This window comes from Meriones unguiculatus, chromosome 21 (genome assembly GCF_030254825.1).
Source record: "Meriones unguiculatus strain TT.TT164.6M chromosome 21, Bangor_MerUng_6.1, whole genome shotgun sequence".
Classification (NCBI taxonomy): Eukaryota; Metazoa; Chordata; class Mammalia; order Rodentia; family Muridae; genus Meriones; species Meriones unguiculatus.
Window position 1 is genome coordinate 3,335,193 of NC_083368.1, and position 19,380 is coordinate 3,354,572.

Sequence of the window (19,380 nt, forward strand, 5' to 3'; positions counted from 1 at the left end):
GTACATACTATGCTGTCTTTCTGCATCTGGGTTACCTCACTCAGGATATTTTTTTTTAATTTTCATTCATTTGCCTGCAAATTTCATAATGTCGTTATTTTTAACAGCTGAGTAATACTCTATTGTGTAAGTTAATCACATTTTCATTATCCATTATTTATCTGAGAGACATCTATGTTCTTTCTACTTTTTGGCTATGTGAATAAAGCTGCTATGAACATAGGTAAGCAAGTGTCCTGTAGTAGAATGGAGTGTCCTTTAGATTTATGCTTAGGAATTGTACTGCTGAGTCTTGGGGTTGATCAATTCCCACTATCTGAGAAACTGCCAAAATAATCACCGAAGTGGTTCTACAAGTTTCCATTCCCACCAACAGTGGAAAAATGTCCCCTATGCTCCACATTTTCACCAACATGAGCTGTTACTTGTGTTTTTTTTATCTTAACCAAACTGACAGGTGTAAGGTGAAATCTCAAAGTCATTTTGATTTGCCTTTTCCTGCTGGTTAATGATGTTGGGCATTTTTACAGTGTTTCTCAGCCATTTTAGATTTCTCTGTTGAGAATTCTTTGTTTAGATCTGTACCCCATTTTAATTGGATTATTTGGTTTTTTGACATCTAGTTTCTTGAGTTCTTTATATATTTGGATATTAGCCCTCTGTTAGATGTGAAGTTGATGCAAATCTTTTTCTGGGCTGCCATTTGTCTTATGGATGGTGTCCTTTGCCTTAGTGTAGCTTTTCAGTTTCATGAGGTCCTATTTATTAACTGTTGAAGTAGTGGTGTTCTGTTTAGGAAGTTGTCTCTTGTGTCAATACATTCAAGCCTATTCCCACTTTCTCTTCTAACAGATTAGTGTATCTGGTTTTATTTTGAGTTCTTTGGTCCACTTGAACTTGACTTTTGTGCTGTGTGATAGATACGGCTATACTTGCATTCTACATAATGACATTCAGTTAGACTAGCACCACTTAGTGAGGATGTTTTCCTTTTCCATTGCATATTTCAGAATTCTTTTTCAGATATCAGGTGTGCATAGCTGTGTGGATTTATATGTCTCTCTACTCTTAGATTTCCTTCATCAGCTTGTCTGTTTTTATACCAATACAATGTGGGGGTTTTTTTAGTGTGCATGTAAACCAAATTTTATTTTATTTTTTTAATATTAATCACAGGTTATTTACTTTGTATCCCAGCAGTAGCCCCTAAAGAAATGTTCAACATCCTTAGTCACCAGGGAAATACAAACCAAAAGGACTCTGAAAATCAAACTTACACTTGTCAGAAAGGTCAAGATCAAAAAATTAAGTGACAGCACATGCTGGAAAGCAATGGATCAAAAGGAACACTCCTCCATTGCTGGTGAGAGTGAAAATTTGTACAAAATTAATTTGGTGGTATCTCAGAAAATTGGGAATAGTTCTACATAAAGATAAAGTTATACAACTTCTGGGCAAATACTCAAAAGATCTTCCACCGTACTACAAGAACACTTGCCCAATTATGTTCATAGCAACTTTATTCATAATAGATAGAAATTGAAAACAACTTAATGTCCTTCAACCAAAGAATAGATAAAGAAAATGTGCTACGTTTACACAATGGAATATTACTCAGCTATTAAAAATTACATCATAAAATGTGCCGGCAAATGGAAGGAACTAGAAAAGATCACCCTGAAAAGATAACCCAGCTCAAAAAGACATTCATGGTATGTACTCACTTGTAAGTAAATAGTGGCCATAAAATAAAGAATAACCATGCTACAATCCAAACTAAAGGAAGCAAAGTAACAAATAGGGCCCAATGGGGAACACTTGAATCTCACTGAGAAAGGAAAACGCAATAAACATCAGGGGTGAATAGAGGAAGGGAATGGATGAGACACAGGTTAGGAAGGAGATAAGGAGGAATCAAGTTGTGGGGAGGATAGAAAGAGATAGTGTGGGGAAAGAGAATTGGAATAGGGGGGAGGGATATCTGGGAGGTGCTAGAAAACTAGGACAGTTGAAACTCCCAGGTATCTATGAATGTGGCCCCAGCTGGGACTCCTAGCAATGGGGAATATGGAGCATGAAATGGCCATTTCCTGTATCCAGGAAAGACTTCCAGTGGAGGGACGGGGACACCAAACAACCACAAAACCTTAGACCATAGTTTTTTTTCTGATAAAATATGTAAGGGTAAAAATGAAGCAAATTTTTAGGAAAGTCCAATCAATGGCTGGCCCAGTTTGAGAGCCATATGATGAGAGAGAGAGAGACTAGCTCTGGCATTATTAGCAATGTTCTGCTATACTTGCAAACAGGAACCTAACATAACTGCCACTTGGGGGGCTTCATTAAGCAAGTGATAGAAATATATACAGAGACTCAGAGTCAAACACTACACAAAGCTTGGATTATTTTATGGAACAGACTGAACCATCAAACAGAGAGCATCCATGAGACATCCCTGGGCCCTCAGCACATATGTAACAGTTGTACACCTCTATCTTCATGTGGGACTCCTAACAGCAGGAATTGGAGCTTTCTCTTACTCTATTTCCTGCATTTGGATCCCTTTCCCCTAACTGTGCTGCCTTAACTAGCCACAATAGAAGAAGATGGTCCAAGTCCTACTGCAACTTGTTATGTGAAGGCTGGTTGATATCCATGGGAGGCTTCCACTTCTCTGAGGAAAATAGAGGAGGATGGGGTAGGTGAGGTGAGAGGGAAGTACTTACAGGAGAGCAAGAAGGGAAAGCTGTGATTGGGATATAAAGTAAATAAATGAAATAATTAATAATAATAATAATAATAATAATAATAATATAAATATAATGATAACAATAGTCTATTGATCCTGGAAGTATATGGAATTATTTTCAGATAGCACCATCTGCAAATTATAAAACACAGAACATAACTTTAGATTTACATGGAAACATTATAAGTTTTGAAATAAGTGGAAAGTTGCACAAAATTATGTCATGGATTCTCATGGGACCAGAAGATTTACAAACCTTGGGGAACTAAGAGTCTCACAATTTCATGATGTCTCAGAGAAACCTTTTTAAGTGCCATATACTGTGAGGGTGTGGGGGAACATTTGGATTCTTAGTTTATGTTTTTCTCAGCAAGCATGATGAACACAGCACGAAAGGAGCAGAGGTAACATTCTCCATTTTCACAGCCTGAGCTGCTCACCTGCTTTTCCATAGATGTGGAAGGAACAGCTGGAAACAAACAGAAAATCTTGGTTCAGTCTGAATGGAAAGAACAGCTATCTTCAGAGTTTTTACTGGCACAACACTTAGTGAAGCAAAGTAAACATATTATGTATGTATTTTTATAAATGCGTTTCAATCTGTGATAACGTAATTTTCTAACATTTGGTTACTCTGTGCAGCCTACTGCTTTGCAGTAGCAAAGCAATGGCCCTTTCACTTCAGAATTGTCTGCTCTGTGAGAATTTCATAGATCCTGATTCTCAGATCACTTATCTTAATAGAAATGTTATGAGCCAAATCAGTATTTTATTAAGTGAATAAATAGTACTTGAAGAGATCAGAGAATAGCACTTCATGATAAAAAATTTTTCAAATGTTTACACTGCTCAAATAATGGTTGTTATAGTGTCATCTCCTTTTATCAATCCATCCCTCCTGGAAAGGTCTTTTTATTAATTTATTTTGAACTTTCATTTTTTAAAGTTTAATGAAATTAAACATATTTTAAATTTTCATCTTTACATTAAAATAAAATTTTAGAGACCTAGCACAAATTCATTTCTCTCTTACCTCTCTGACAACAAATTGATTATCTGAACATATGTTCATGTAACTCATCATTCTGAAGCCTGCATTGAAAGGCTTTGAGACTGTATAAAGAATAATGATGTAAGGATATGATAAATGTATGCATATCTGTGCCTTAAATATCTATAAAAATCAAATATAAAATGTGCTAACTCCACAAACACACGCTAGTACATGTGATACAGAAGGAATATAATGTAAGAAAGTTCTACTCAACTCACAGAGTGAAGTCCTCTGATTTAATCATGCCTACTTAGATCCCTCAAAGCAGTAGTGTTCTTCCTCTGAACCTTTAGGAAAACTAAGCCGGTGAAGCTCTAACGGCCTTAGTGTAAGGATTCTGGTTTGTTCTCTCTTAAAACAAGCAGAATCACTACATCCAAGGGGCTGCAGAAAACCATCAGGAAAATCATGAGAAGAAAGAGAAAATCTCTTTCCCCTACATTACAGACATAGGAGAGGAAGTAAAGTTGAGACAATTAGAGAAATCAAAAGTAACAGGATGAGCAGAGAAAAGATAACTAATCTGAAGGACCGTAGTTTTCAAAAATTCAAGAAAATTAATCTGGTTAGCTACAAACACAAAAAGAAATTCCTGTATTGGTTGATAATAACTTTAGTTAAAAAATAAGATGGATTTATGGGATTTAGTATAGGGAACAATTTCATGTACAATTTTAATAAATTATCATCATCTACTAGCCATATTAAAGAAAGCATATATATATGCTTTTAAATATATATATACTTAAAAGCATATATATGCAATAGTAACCTTTGACTATTTTGAATGTTACATGCACATCACAGTTACTGAAGACTTTCTGTTATAAGTGTGTATTGGCTGAGCTTAGTTGAGCTGCTTAGCTGAATGGAAAGTAAATAGTGGGTAATGTAGATGGTGGATTAGGGAGGCACAGTTCCCTAGGTCACTACTTAGGAAAGGGCTCACAGATTCTGTTTTGTGTTCCCTGAGCAAGATAATTTATCCCTCTATGCTTTTCAAGTAAATGGCTGCTATGGAAAGATCATGATACATTTTAGATAATATAATAGATATTGTCTACTCTAATTATGATAATAACTACAAAATGAGAATATGTTCCTGACTGAGAATATGCATTTAAAACCAAAGAGTAATAAATTGGGAAAGGGTCAATTTCAATATATAGCCACTAATGGATAATTAGAATAAAACATTCCACATTAGGAAGTCCTGTTACATTAATTCATTATTTCCATTTTTTGGTATTTAGATGAATGATTTGAAAATCTGGCATTATTTTCAGAATTGAGATTTTGTGAATGTTATCTTAGCGTTTGTTTTCCAATATTTTAATTATAATAATAGCGTATTTTCCCTTAATAAATCCTGCCATATTAAGTTCCCATCTAGAAAATAGAATGTATTTATAATTTTGGAGCATAAATTATTAATGTTCCTCTGATATCCTTCTTCTCAATAAAGTTTTTAAATGCCTCTTTTTTATGTCATATACTTGGGTTTTTATTTGTAGTATTATGTGATAGTAATTTGTAATAATCTTAATTATATATCATAGCTCTTATGATAGTTTCACATTTTTTCTCATTTTTCAATATTTTACACACTGCAACACATTTTATGGTAAAAGTTTCTCCACTCATTTAATATTTAGAATAAAATTTTGGGGAGGAGGGTTGTTTGAAAAATAAAGACATGCTTTATAATATCTAATGTGCTTCATATTTACTGCAGTAGTAAAATAATGTTAAAGTCATTGTAATTCACTTTAAAGTGTTATTTTTAAAAAGACTTTTTTTTTGACTGATTCAATATTTCATTTTGGCATAGAATGTTTTTCAAATAATTTTGACAAGAATATTCATGTTCTTTTTAACCTAGAGTTTGCCGTATGTGCTAATAAATTCTATGGATTCTGTTGTTTGTGACTACACACATTTACAATCCCAGAAATTGGAGTTGTAGTCAAGAAGACCAAGAATACAAAGTCATGGTGAGTCTGTGTCCATCCTTGGCTACATATGTCTTTTCCACTATCATTAGAATAAAGTCTATGTGTCCTTTATGGGAAAAAAAGAGAGTTCTTTCAGCTGTGGTAGGTCAGTAACTAGCACATGGGTATTAAACATCAGGCAGTTTTGTTACCCACATTTATAATATATTTTCTATTCATTTGAGAAATTTAAACATGTGTAAAATGTATCATGACCATATCCCAGATCTTCCCACAATAGAAAGTAAATGATTTTTCAGGTCTATGTAACACTTTATTTAATCTAATGCTAGATTATACAGATAACAAAACTGAAGCTGCATATTCTTTCTCACGTAGATTCACTAGAGTCTGCCACACTACTTTACCGTGCATTAAATTGTCAGAGAAATGTAGAAAAAATGAGAACATTTGCCTCATCTTAACAAACTTTATTTATGTTTAGATCAAATTTTGATTATTATTCTTTTAAAATTTTATTCACTTTTCAAATTAAAATATAATTAAATAACTTTCTCCTTGCCTGTTATCTCTATAACCCCTCCTATATACCCTCCTTTTCTTGTTTTCATATCTTCTTTTTCACAACCTCTCAAATTAATGGCCCTTTAAAAATTATTATTGTTAGATAATATATAAATGTAAATTTTTTAAAATGACTTTCTCAGTCTGTCTGTTGTTGCAGGTGTTTAAATTATGTCAGAGCTGAACACTTATTATTGGACACCTTACTGGGAACTCATCACTGGGAAATATTAATTCTTGCTCCCTCAACAGTCCTTATTTGCTGGATTTTCTTTGTGTAGAGTGGGGCCCATGGGAATTTCCCATTCACATTAGCTGTTCTCATTATTCAGGTTTCCTTTAGACAGCCATATTGCTGAGATAACATAGGTGTAGCTTCCCTGTCATTTCTAAGAAACACAATCTTACAATGTAGTTTCTTGTACTGTAGTTCTTACTATTTTATGTACCTCTCCATAATTGTACCCTGAACCTTAGTTGTTGAAACTGTGTGGTAGAAATATCTTGTTGGGATTTGATTCCCCATGATTAGTCTATATGCATATTTTGATCAGTTTTCTTTACTGGTCTTCATTTGCTGCAAAGAAAAGTTTCTTTGATGAGGGATGAATTTTACACTTAATCTGTGGGTGTAAAGATAAGCTTTAGGATTCAATTAGGAATTTGGCTGGTCTAGTAAAAAGATAACAAATTTTCCTCTAAGACCCATGACCACACTAACCTTGGGTAGTTGGATAGTTAATGGACATAGTTTTTCTTTGTTGAACATAATCTTTAAGTTTAACTAGAGAGCTCCTAGCTTTTGCCAAAATAGGACTGCCTCATTATTCCTTTAGGAATATCTAACCATATTGGTCATTGTGGTTCATAAGCATCAAAACTGATTACAGCCAGATGTGGTTGCACACACCTGTAATCCCAGCACTCAGAGGCAGAATCAGGCAGGCAGATCATTGTGAGTTCAAGATCTGCCTGGTCTAAAAAGTGAGTCCAGGACAGCCAAGGATACACAAAGAAACCCTGTCTCAAAAAACCAAAAACCAAAAACACTAAGCAAGAACAAAAACCTTTATTCCAACTATTTATTGACACTCCACCTTACAGCTTGACAAGCAAATTCTGGTTTAATGAAAATTAATACTTAGGGAGGAGGCTTTCATGTCATTTAAAGCTTATATCTCACTATCATCCTGTTTATGTTGCAGGGTTCAACTTAGATAATACTGAATATCTTCTAACTACTCTAAAATATAGTCATAAACAATGACTATACTGTACTGTGTTCTATATATTTTAATTATAAAAAACATTAGGATGCTATGGCAGTACATCATTGTAGATAAAGGGTTTGTGGCTTGGTTGGTGTTTGTTTCTCTGTTTACATTGTACAAAATATGTTCCTTTACAAAAGATGCTGAAATATAGAGGTGAGAGCTTTAAGTAGGTAATCAACTTCTCCATCATTAGTGAGCTGTATAGGTTTTGCAAGTAATATTGTCTCTGTTCTGTTGAAATTGTTGTCATTCATATTATTACAATATTTCTTTTTGATACAACTGCATTATTTTTACTCCCAGATTTTTGCCAAGAAATATGCATATTTATATGTATGTATATATAAATCATGTAATATTTACACCCTAAAATATTATTTATAATGAAATTCAGTTATGTAATCAGGAGAGAAAACAAATGGCCTTTGAAGCTGTGAGTAGGAAGACAAATTTATTCAAGATCTGGAATATTCTCTTAATTTCCATGGAAGAAATTACTATGTGTAAAGCAAGTATTATTTGATAAGACATTGTTGGAAAACCATATATGCTACTGTAAATATTTTCATAAAGAGTTTAACTTCTCATCTCCAAGGATTATGAAAAAGTCAACCTGATTATGTGAAAAAGTTGCCTCATGTTCTGTTGCTGTATAAGGCAGTGCTCTGAAAACTCACTGCAGGCTACTCAACCCTGGTCTTTTATTCACATCTAAGTTATAGTTTTAAAATGCCCTTTAATATTCATTTCAAGAAAATCAAGATTTACAAGAGCTGATGATTCAATGCTACACTATTTTTTTCTACTCATACAAGTAGGTGTGTTCATAATCAAAATGTAATACAAAGGTTCTTCAAAGTATTCAGTAGTTTATGTTTACTCAATTCATGTTACATGACTATATCCTTCATTTAAAAAATATTTTATTTATTTTAAATTGCAATAGACTCAATCAATGAAAATGCATCAAATTTGCATAATAACAGTATTTCACTGATGGAAATATTATAAACATATAAGAAGCCTTTTTTTCATTAATGAAGTTTAATGTGAAAAAAGTTTACTTTCATTGTCTTCTTCAGAATCATGCAAAACCAGAGTTTTGTTACTGAGTTCATAATCTTGGGGCTTTCTCAGAACCCAAAAGTTGAAAAACTACTGTTCATTATATTTTTATTGGTCTACCTTGCAACTATAGGAGGCAACATGATAATTGTGTTGACCATCATCTACAGCCCGGCACTGCTGGGCTCCCCCATGTACTTCTTCTTGGCATTCCTGTCTTTCCTGGATGCATGTGTTTCTTCTACTGTCACACCCAAGATAATTGTAGATTTTTTATATGAGAAGAAGACCATCTCCTTTGGCTGTTGCATAACACAACTGTTTTCAGTCCATTTCTTCTCAGGAGCAGAAATGATTGTCCTAGCATCCATGGCCTATGACCGCTATGTGGCTATTTGCAAGCCTTTGCACTACTCTTCCATCCTTACTCGGAGCCTCTGTAGCATTCTGGTGGCAATATCCTGGGCAGGAGGCTTCTTACATTCTATCATACAAATTATATTCACATTGCAGTTGCCTTTGTGTGGACCCAATGTCATTGATCACTACATGTGTGACTTGTTTCCATTGCTGAAACTTGCCTGCACTGACACTCATATATTTGTTCTCTTGGTGTTTGCTAACAGTGGGGCTATTTGCATCATAATCTTCTCCTTGTTAATTGTCTCCTATGGTGTCATCTTGTTCTCTCTGAGAAACCACAGCTCTGAAGGACGACGTAAAGCTCTCTCTACCTGTGGAGCCCACATCACTGTTGTAGTTTTGTTCCTTGTTCCATGCATATTAATATATGCACGGGATACATCTGCATTCTCTTTTGAGAAAAACACACTTATATTTGTCAATGTCCTGACACCATTGCTAAATCCTATGGTTTACACTTTCAGGAATAAGGAAATGATAAATTCCATCAGAAAAATGTGGAAGAGACTGAAAGTGGTTTTTGTTAGATTTTAATATTGCTCTTACACTGTTAGGAAAAAAAAACAATGAATAAGGGTACTTGCTATGTCAGAAGAGGATATGAATTTTATTTTCCAGAACACATCTCAGAGTCTAAGCGTGAATGCATGCTTTATTCTAGTAATGGTGAATAGGAGAGTTGTGGATCCCTGGGTTTCACTTCACTGCAGTTGTATTTGACAAACAGTGAGTAGTTCAAGATTCTTGCCTGTAGACAATAAAGCAGAATGCTATAAATGTTCATAATGAGTACCTTATTTTGGCTCTGCACGCATATTCACAGACACAGACAACATGTATACTAACATGTATAACACACACGACAATATATGCAAACTTATATTTACTGATAAATACAAAGAATAGAGGACTCAATATTTTATTGGGCAAGTAAAGCACTAGCTTTTCATCAAGAAATAAGTTAATTTGATACATAGCACATCAATAATGAGTGGTGAGTATGTTTCTGAGTTCATATTTTTACTCTTTTTTTTATCAGTTACATTTTATTAACTCTGTATCCCAGCCGTGTCCCGATCCCTCATTCCCTCCCAGTCCCTCCCTCCCTCCCTCCCTCATCTCCACCGTGCCCCTTTCCAAGTCCTCTGATGGGGGGGACCTCCTCCCCATTCATCTGATCCTGTTTTATCAGGTATCTTCAGGACTGGCTGCAAAGCCCTCCTCTGTGGCCTAACAGGACTGCTCCTCCCTTCAGGGGTGGGGAGACCAAAGAGCCAGTCATCGAGTTCCTGTTAGAAATAGTCCCTGTTCCCCTCACTTTGGGAAACCAATTGGTTACTGAGCTACCACAGGCTACATCTGAGTGGAGGTTCTAGGTTATATCCATACATGGTTCTTGGTTGAATGTCAGTCTCAGAAAAGACCCTGTGCCCAGATATATTTGGTCCTTGTGGAGCTCCTATCCTTTCCCCATCAGACTAACTCCCCTTCTTTCTTATGATTCCCTGTACTCTGCCAAAGGTTTGGTCATGAGTCTTTGCTTTGAAAACACTGCTAGTTAGAGTCTTTCAGATGCGCTCAGTAGACTCCTGTCATACGTTCAATGCACATCCCATCTGTCTTTCTAAACCAGGATTGATCATCTTACCCCATGTCCGCTCAATTGATTATCTTTTTTAGGTGTATAGATTTCATTATGTTTATCATATCTTATAGGTCTATATAAGTGAGTATATCCCATGTTTGTCTTTCTCCTTCTGGGATATTTCACTCAGAATGATCTTTTCTAGATCCCACCATTTGCCTGCAAATTTCATGATTTCCTCCTTTTTGATTGCTGAGTAGTATTCCATTGTATAAAAATACCACAATTTCTGTACCCATTCCACCGTTGATGGACATCTGGGTTGTTTCCAGGTTCTGGCTATTACAAATAGAGCTGCTATAAACATGGTTGAGCAAGTGTCCTTTTTGTGTACTTGAACAAACTTTGGGTATATACCTAGCAGTGGTATAGCTGGGTCTGGAGGAAGCACTATTCCTATTTGTCTTAGAAAGCGCCAGATAGCTTTCCAGAGTGGTTGTACCAGTTTACATTCCCACCAGCAGTGGAGCAGGGTTCCCCTTTCTCCACAACCTCTCCAGCATGTGTTATCGCTTGAGTTTTTCATCTTGGCCATTCTAATGGGTGTAAGGTGATATCTCAGGGTCGTTTTGATTTGCATTTCCCTGATGGCTAATGAGGATGAGCATTTCTTTAAGTGTTTTTCTGCCATTCGATATTCCTCTGTCGAGAATTCTCTGTTTAGCTCTGTTCCCCATTTTTTAATTGGATTACTTGGATTGCTGTTTTTCAGCTTCTTTAGTTCTTTGTATATACTGGATATTAGTCCTCTGTCAGATAAAGGGTTAGTGAAGATTCTTTCCCAATCTGTAGGCAGTCGTTTTGTTTTGATGACGGTATCCTTTGCTTTACAGAAACTTTTCAGTTTCATGAGGTCCCATTTATTGATTGTTGCTCTTAGAGCCTGTGCTGTTGGTGTTCTGTTCAGGAAGTTGTCTCCTGTGCCAATGAGTTCTAGGCTGTTCCCCACTTTTTTTTCCAATTGATTTAGGGTATCTGGTTTTATGTTGAGGTCCTTGATCCACTTTGACTTTAGTTTTGTGCAGGGTGATAAATATGGATCTATTTTCATTTTTCTGCATGTAGACATCCAGTTGGTCCAGCACCATTTGTTGAAGATGCTGTCTTTTTTCCATTGAATGGAATTGGCTTCTTTGTCGAATATCGAGTATTCATAGGTGTGTGGATTTATTTCTGGGTCTTCTATGCGGTTCCATTGATCCTCCTTTCTGTTTCTATGCCAGTACCATGCAGTTTTTATTACTGTTGCCCTGTAGTACAGCTTGAGATCAGGAATGGAGATACCTCCAGATGATTTGTTGTACAGGATCGTTTTGGAGATTCTGCGTTTTTTGTTTCTCCATATGAAGCTGAGAATCTTTTTATCAAGGTCTGTAAAGAATTGAGTTGGTATTTTGATGGGAATTGCATTGAATCTGTAGATTGCTTTTGGCAGTATGGCCATTTTCACAATGTTAATCCTACCAATCCATGAGCACGGGAGATCTTTCCATCTTCTGATATCTTCTTCAATTTCTTTCTTCAGAGACTTGAAGTTTTTCTCAAACAGGTCTTTCACTTGCTTGGTTAGGGTCACACCAAGGTACTTTATGTTATTAGTGGCTATTTTGAAGGGTGTTGTTTCCCTAATTTCTTTCTCAGCCGTTTTGTCTTTGGTATATAGGAGGGCTTCTGATTTTTTTGAGTTGATTTTGTATCCTGCCACTTTGCTGAAGGTGTTTATCAGCTGGAGGAGTTCTCTGGTTGAATTTTTGGGGTCGCTCATGTATACTATCATATCATCTGCAAATAGTGACACTTTGACCTCTTCCTTTCCGATTTGTATCCCCTTGATCTCCTTTAGTTGTCTTATTGCTCTGGCTAGGACTTCAAGTACTATGTTGAAGAGATATGGGGACAATGGACAGCCTTGTCTTGTCCCTGATTTCAGTGGGATTGATTTAAGTTTCTCTCCATTGAGTTTGATGTTAGCTATAGGCTTGCTATATATTGCCTTAACTATGTTTAGGTATGTGCCTTGTATCCCTGATCTCTCCAAGACTTTAAACATGAATGGGTGTTGGATTTTGTCAAATGCTTTTTCGGCGTCTAAGGAGATGATCATGTGGTTTTTCTCCTTCAGTTTGTTTATGTAGTGGATTACATTGATGGATTTCCGTATGTTGAACCACCCTTGCATGCCTGGGATGAAGCCTACTTGGTCATGGTGGATGATGTCTTTGATGTGTTCTTGGATTCGGTTTGCAAGTATTTTATTGAGTATTTTTGCGTCAATGTTCATAAGAGAGATAGGCCTAAAGTTCTCTTTTTTTGTTGGGTCTTTGTGTGGTTTAGGTATTAAGGTGACTGTGGCTTCATAGAATGAGTTTGGTAGTGTTCCTTCTGTTTCTATTTTGTGGAATAGCTTGAGGAGAATTGGAGTTAGTACTTCCTTGAAGGTCTTGTAGAATTCTGCGCTGAAGCCATCTAGTCCAGGGCTTTTTTTGGAGGGGAGACTGTTAATGACTGCTTCGATTTCCTTGGGAGATATAGGGCTATTCAGTCTTTCTACCTGATCTTGACTTAGTTTTGGTAGATGGAATCTTTCAAGAAAATTATCCATTTCATTTAGATTCTCAAATTTTGTGGCATATAGGCTTTTGTAGTATGACCTAATAATTGTTTGGATTTCCTCAATGTCTGTGGTTATGTCCCCATTTTCATTTCTGATTTTGCTGATCTGGATAGTTTCTCTCTGCTTTTTAGTTAGTTTGGCTAAGGGTTTGTCTATCTTGTTGATTTTCTCAAAGAACCAGCTTTTTGTTTCATTGATTCTTTGGATAGTTTTATTTGTTTCTAGTTGATTGATTTCAGCCCTTAGTTTGATTATTTCCAGCCGTCTGCTCCTTTTGGGTGTATCTGCTTCTTTTTGTTCTAGGGTTTTCAGTTGGGCCATTAAGTTGTTTGTATGTGATGTTACGAATTTCTTCTTGCAGGCACTTAGTGCTATAAATTTTCCTCTGAGCACTGCTTTCAGTGTGTCCCATAAATTTGGGTATGTTGTGCCTTCCTTTTCATTGAATTCTAGGAAGTCTTTAATTTCTTTCTTTATTTCTTCCTTAACCCAGCTGTCATTGAGTAGTAAGTTGTTTAGTTTCCATGTGCGTGTCGGCTTTTTGTTGTTTCTGTTGTTGTTGAGGTCGAGCTTTAGTCCATGGTGGTCAGATAGTATACAAGGGATTATTTCAATCCTTTTGTATCTGTTGAGGCTTGCTTTGTGGCCCACTATATGGTCTATTTTGGAAAAGGTTCCATGGGGTGCTGAAAAGAAGGTGTACTCTTTTGAGTTTGGGTGAAATGATCTGTAGACGTCTATTAGGTCCATTTGATTTAGGGATTCTGTGAGTGCTTTTATTTCCCTATTTGGTGTCTGTCTAGTTGATCTGTCCCTTGGTGAGAGTGGAGTGTTGAAGTCTCCCACTATTAAGGTATTAGGATCAATGTATGATTTAAGCTTTAATAATGTTTCATTTACGAATGTCGGTGCTCTTGTATTTGGGGCATAGATATTCAAGATTGTGATGTCCTCTTGGTGGATTTTTCCATTGATGAGAATATAGTGGCCCTCCTTATCTTTTTTGATTAACTTGGGTTGAAAGTCTATTTTATTAGATATTAGGATGGCTACTCCAGCTTGTTTTCTGGAACCGTTTGCTTGAAAAACAGTTTTCCAGCCCTTTACTCTGAGGTAGTGTTTGTCTTTGTTGCATAGGTGTGTTTCTTGGATGCAACAGAATGTTGGATCCTGTTTCCTTAACCATTCTGTTAGCCTGTGTCTTTTTATTGGTGAGTTGAGTCCATTGATATTGATAGATAATAGTGACCAATGCATGTTAGTTCCTTTTGTAATGGAGTCGATGATCTAACCCTGATTCATTGCTTGTTTTCTTTTCATTTTTGTTGGGACATTATCTGTATGCCCTGTTTTCTTGGGTGAATTTGTTTTCATTGGATTGGAGTTTTCCTTCTAGTATCTTCTGTAGGGATGGTTTGCTGTGTAGATATTGTATAAATTTAGTTTTGTCATGGAATATTTTGTTTTCTCCATCTATGTTGATTGAAAGCTTTGCAGGGTATAGTAGTCTGGGTTGACATTTGTGATCTCTTAGAGTCTCCATGATACTTGCCCAGGCCCTTCTGGCTTTCATAGTTTCTGATGAGAAGTCCGGCGTGATTCTGATAGGTCTACCTTCATATGTTACTTGGCCTTTTTCCCTTGCTGCTTTTAATATCTTTTCTTTGTTCTGTAGATTTAGTGTTTTGACTATGATGTGACGTGATGTGTTTCTTTTCTGGTCTAGTCTATTTGGAGTTCTGTAGGCCTCTTGTATATTTATGGACATCTCTTTCTTTAAGTTGGGAAAATTTTCTTCTATGATTTTCTTGAAAATATTTTCTGGACCTTGGAGTCTGGAGTCTTCTTTTTCGTGAATTCCTATTATTCTTAGATTTTGTCTTTTCATAGCATCCTTGATTTCTTGGATATTTTGTGATTGGAACTTTTCTGATTTTACTTTTTCTTTGAGAGAAGTATCCATTTCTGCAAGTGTGTCTTCAGCTCCAGAGATTCTCTCTTCCATCTCTTGTATTCTGTTGGTGATGCTTACTTTTGTGGTTCCTGATCTTTTCTCCAAGTTCTCCAGCTCAAGGGTTTTCTCATTTTGTGTTTTCTTTATTGATTCTAATTCTGTTTTCATGCCTTGCACCATTTCTTTCATGTGTTTGAATTTGGATTCCTGTCTCTCTACGATGGCCTCTATTTCTGTTTTCATTTCCTTCTTATATGCCACTAATTTTTCCTCTACTTGTGCATCTATTTGTTTGGCTATGTTTGCCTGTGTTTCTTTAAGGATATTGTCTATTTCTTCTTTCTTTGCCTCCAATTGACTGGCCATCTCTTTGAAAGACTTGTTCATTTCCTCCTTATGAGCCTCAACTAATTGGGCAAGCATGGCTTTAAAATCATTTTCCTGTGCTTCTGCTGAATTGGTGTATCCATCGGTTTTGGGGTTTGCTGGTGAAGTCATGATGTCCTGATTTATGTTGGAAGTGTTCTTTCGCCTACCTCTGGCCATTGGCTTATCTGAAACCTTCCCTGTTCGTTTTTGGATTCTGCAGATCAGACTGGTGCTGTCTCTCTCTGGTGTCTGGAGAGTTCTTCAGGAAGCTGAGCACTCTCAGCATGTGCTGAGGACTAGCTGTACCTGTGGGAGGAAAGTACGCAGGCGCAAACGGGGCAAATGCAAGCATGTGTGCGTGTGCGCGCGTGTGTGTCTGTGTGTGTAAGTGTGCGTGGATGAGTTTCTCGAGGGACAGAGTGATGGCTAATGTTGAACCCTTGAGTGTGTGGGAGGGGCTCTGCACTGTATATGTCGCAGGCGCTAATGATGATCGCAGCGCAATTTCTGGCATTAACTGTCTTAGCTCCTCAATCAGGCCCACAGGGCAGGAACTTCAATGTCCCTAGTGCCCCTCTGTTTCCCAAAGTGGGTATGTGGGTGGGAGGGGGGTTCGATGCCTGGCTTCTGATTTAGAAGGACCCAGGATCTGGGGAACTGCAGATTCTCAAGGGTGCACTCACTTACAGGCAGGTCTCTTGGCCGAGATCGTGGTATCCGGGGCTCTCTGCTCTCTGGTTTGGCCCTGCTTCTTTGATGTGTTCCGCCAGTTCTGTGCTGCTGTCACTGCCAGGTTCTGAGGTCTTGCTGCAGCTGGAGATTTCAGGGTGGTCACTTCAGCAGGGATGGGGTAATCAGGCTCTCTGTTCTCTGGTTTGGCCCTGGTTAGTCTTAAACTGGAGGGCTGTGGTGCCCCGCCAGTTCAGTACTGCTCCGCTGCCCCGTCCTGCTGTAACTGGAGACTGGCTTGCTAGTCCCAATGCTTTCTGGGAAGTCCTGGGATCTCTTCGTTGTGCTCTCCAAGCTTGGGAGGCCCAGTGCCTGGTGTGTCCAGGTTGTATGACGTTTCTGCCTGGTTTCGGTGAGTATATAGTGTATTCTCTGTCACTGTGGGATTGGGTGGGTCGTACTGTCAGTGATGGCGATCCTGCGGAGCTAGTATGGTGTCTAGCAGATTCGCGCCCTGGGAGGATGGTGCAGCCGCTGCGCGAATCTGGGACTCCGGGGCACGCACTGCTGGCTTTTGTCTGCCGCTAAAGTGGTTGGGGCTCCGTCTCAGCGGTTGTATACCCCAGGCAGTTAGGTCTGCGCTGAGAAAGATGAGTCCGCTGTGCCGCTGTGCCGAGGAGGAGGGAGGTCTGGGGGAAGGGAGTGCCGCAAGAACAAAGGATCTTTTCTCTCCTTCCCCAAGCAAGTCCCCGGGTGACCGGAGGCCAAAGTTTTCACCTCCTGCGATGTTCTCTGGTGTTCAGAAAGCCTCGCTGTGGTTTTCCTGGGTTGGGGGTCCTTCCATTCTCCAACTCAGAAGATCAGGTATCCCACTGCTCAGAAACTGTGTGTGCTAGTCGCCATCTTGGCTCCGCCCCATATTTTTACTCTTAATTGGCTACTCAGCATTGTTATAAAAAATTAAAGTCAGTTCAATTTTTTCAATTACATTTTTATTTTTATATTAATTACAGGTTATTCACTTTGTATCCCAGCTGTAACCCCTCCCTCATCCCCTCCCAATCCCACTCTTCCTGCCTCATTTCTTCCTATGCCCCTCTCCAAGTCCACGTATATGGGAGGTCTCTCTCCCCTTCTATCTGACCCTGACAAGGCAGTTCAATTTTATACTCTCACTTATTTTTATTATATATTTGAAATGTTTTAATTATTTAAATGCTTTTTACTAGACTTATGTTTTATTTTAAAAATTGGCTGACAAAATAAATGTGTATTTGGACAAGAAAAACATTAAAGTAATTTCCATGAACAAACAGGTTTCTAAGTGACACATTCATAACCTATAAATGCAGAGACTGAAACCCAGAACCCGGCTTCTAGGTGTTCCTGCATCATCTGACTTCATTTTAAGTGATTCCATTCATGTCTGCTAGAAAACATGAATTACTTCTTCAACTTAATGTCAGATAAAATATATGAAACCAGCTGGGATTTCTCTTGGATGATGTGACTATCCTATTCTAATGAGCTCTGGAACTTGATTAGATAGAGAAATACCCATGTAGTCCTCCTGTTCCAATACAACAACAACAAAAAGCTTGTAGACACTGCTCTCCTAGTATTATGAAGAAAATGTAATCATACAATGAGTACATATTCCCCACTCTTTACAGAAAAAAAATAGAAGCCATAGTAAGAAGATTTAAAATTAGTTTTAAAATTTTCAATTCCAATTTATTATGTGTTTTTTATATTCTTAATATGGTATGTACAAATGATAATTACATTTATAGTTATCAATGGAGATTATTTGTATCATTTCAGTGTTATGATTTGTTACATTGTCAAGATGAATATAGAAGCAATAAGCCTACTGTTAAACATCTGCTTAGAATCAACAGCATTATCCAGCAACCGAATTTTATGGTTAAAATTTGCTTACTATTAATAGTTTGTTTCTCATTGATTTTTAACTGCTAGAGACAATACACATGAAGCTACAGAAGACATATGAGAGTTTCCATTGAGAGAAAATAAAAAACAGAAATTTGCTATTTCAAGTAATGATTAAAGAAACCACAGAGGAGGTATCAAAATGTGTAGATGTCACGTTAAGGACCAAAGACATAAATTCTTTCTCAGATTGGTTTGACAAACAATAAGCCACAAAATGAATTCTTCGTTTCTCTCCCTGTTTTTCTACCTGTCTGTAGTTGGTTGTGACTGATGTAACTGTTGCTTGTTGTGTGTGTCTGTCTAGCCTTAGTTCTGTCTGATGTATTGTGCATTTTTTGGTTCTGAGTCTGTGCCAGTCTCCTCTATCTCTATCCCTGTGCCTAAGAAAGGGACTTTCTCTGTGTGCACCAAAAAGCACAGAAAACATGGTATGGGAAAGAAATAAGAGATTTTTTCCAACAACCTTTAACAGAGTTTTACAGAGGAGGGAGTTACTTTATTGACTCCAGATTATCCAGAAGAGTATTGAAAATGAATGTGTATGTTATCAGCCTATACTAACATGCTTTTCCAACATTTATGGATTTGGTGTTGGTGGTGGTGGTGAAGTCTGCTTTTAACTTTTTGCTACTTTCAAGAAACAGATATCACATATGGACATTATTCTTGATTTGGAGCATTGAAAGATACAAAATATAGTATTAAATTTGTGAATTTGTCTTAGCTTGAAAGGGCTTATCACATAGAAAATCCAACAGAAAGTACAGTGATTTACATTTTATCATAAAAGCAATTTAAACTTAAACAAGTTGAAGTAGAAGTTTAAATCAAAATTCAAATGATTTCAAGGAATGTCAATAATTTGGTTACATATCTGAGATTAGTCTCTTTTGTATCAAGAAATATTTTAGAAAAATATATCATCACAATTTGCATCAAAAATGATTTCTGAACAGTGTATATAGATCACATATGACCAAATGTGAAAAAGAATTAGGAAATAAATCAAAGTAGTCTTATATTCAGGTAATATCATCCTATACACACCACATACACCAGAAATGTTCTGTACCTGGTAAAAAAACAAAA

General features: G+C 37.0%; 1 protein-coding gene across 1 annotated transcript; it reads left to right on the forward strand.

Moving 5' to 3' along the window:
• The first annotated feature begins 8,682 nt into the window (after positions 1–8,682).
• Positions 8,683–9,618, forward strand: LOC132649697 (olfactory receptor 4C15-like). Its single transcript, XM_060373903.1, has one exon. The coding sequence runs from the start codon at positions 8,683–8,685 to the stop codon at positions 9,616–9,618; it is 936 nt and encodes a 311-aa protein (XP_060229886.1).
• The last annotated feature ends 9,762 nt before the right edge of the window (positions 9,619–19,380 follow it).

Excerpts from the sequence above, each read along its gene's own strand:
- LOC132649697 (XM_060373903.1), top strand. The coding sequence starts at position 8,683 with ATGCAAAACCAGAGTTTTGTTACTGAGTTCATAATCTTGGGGCTTTCT.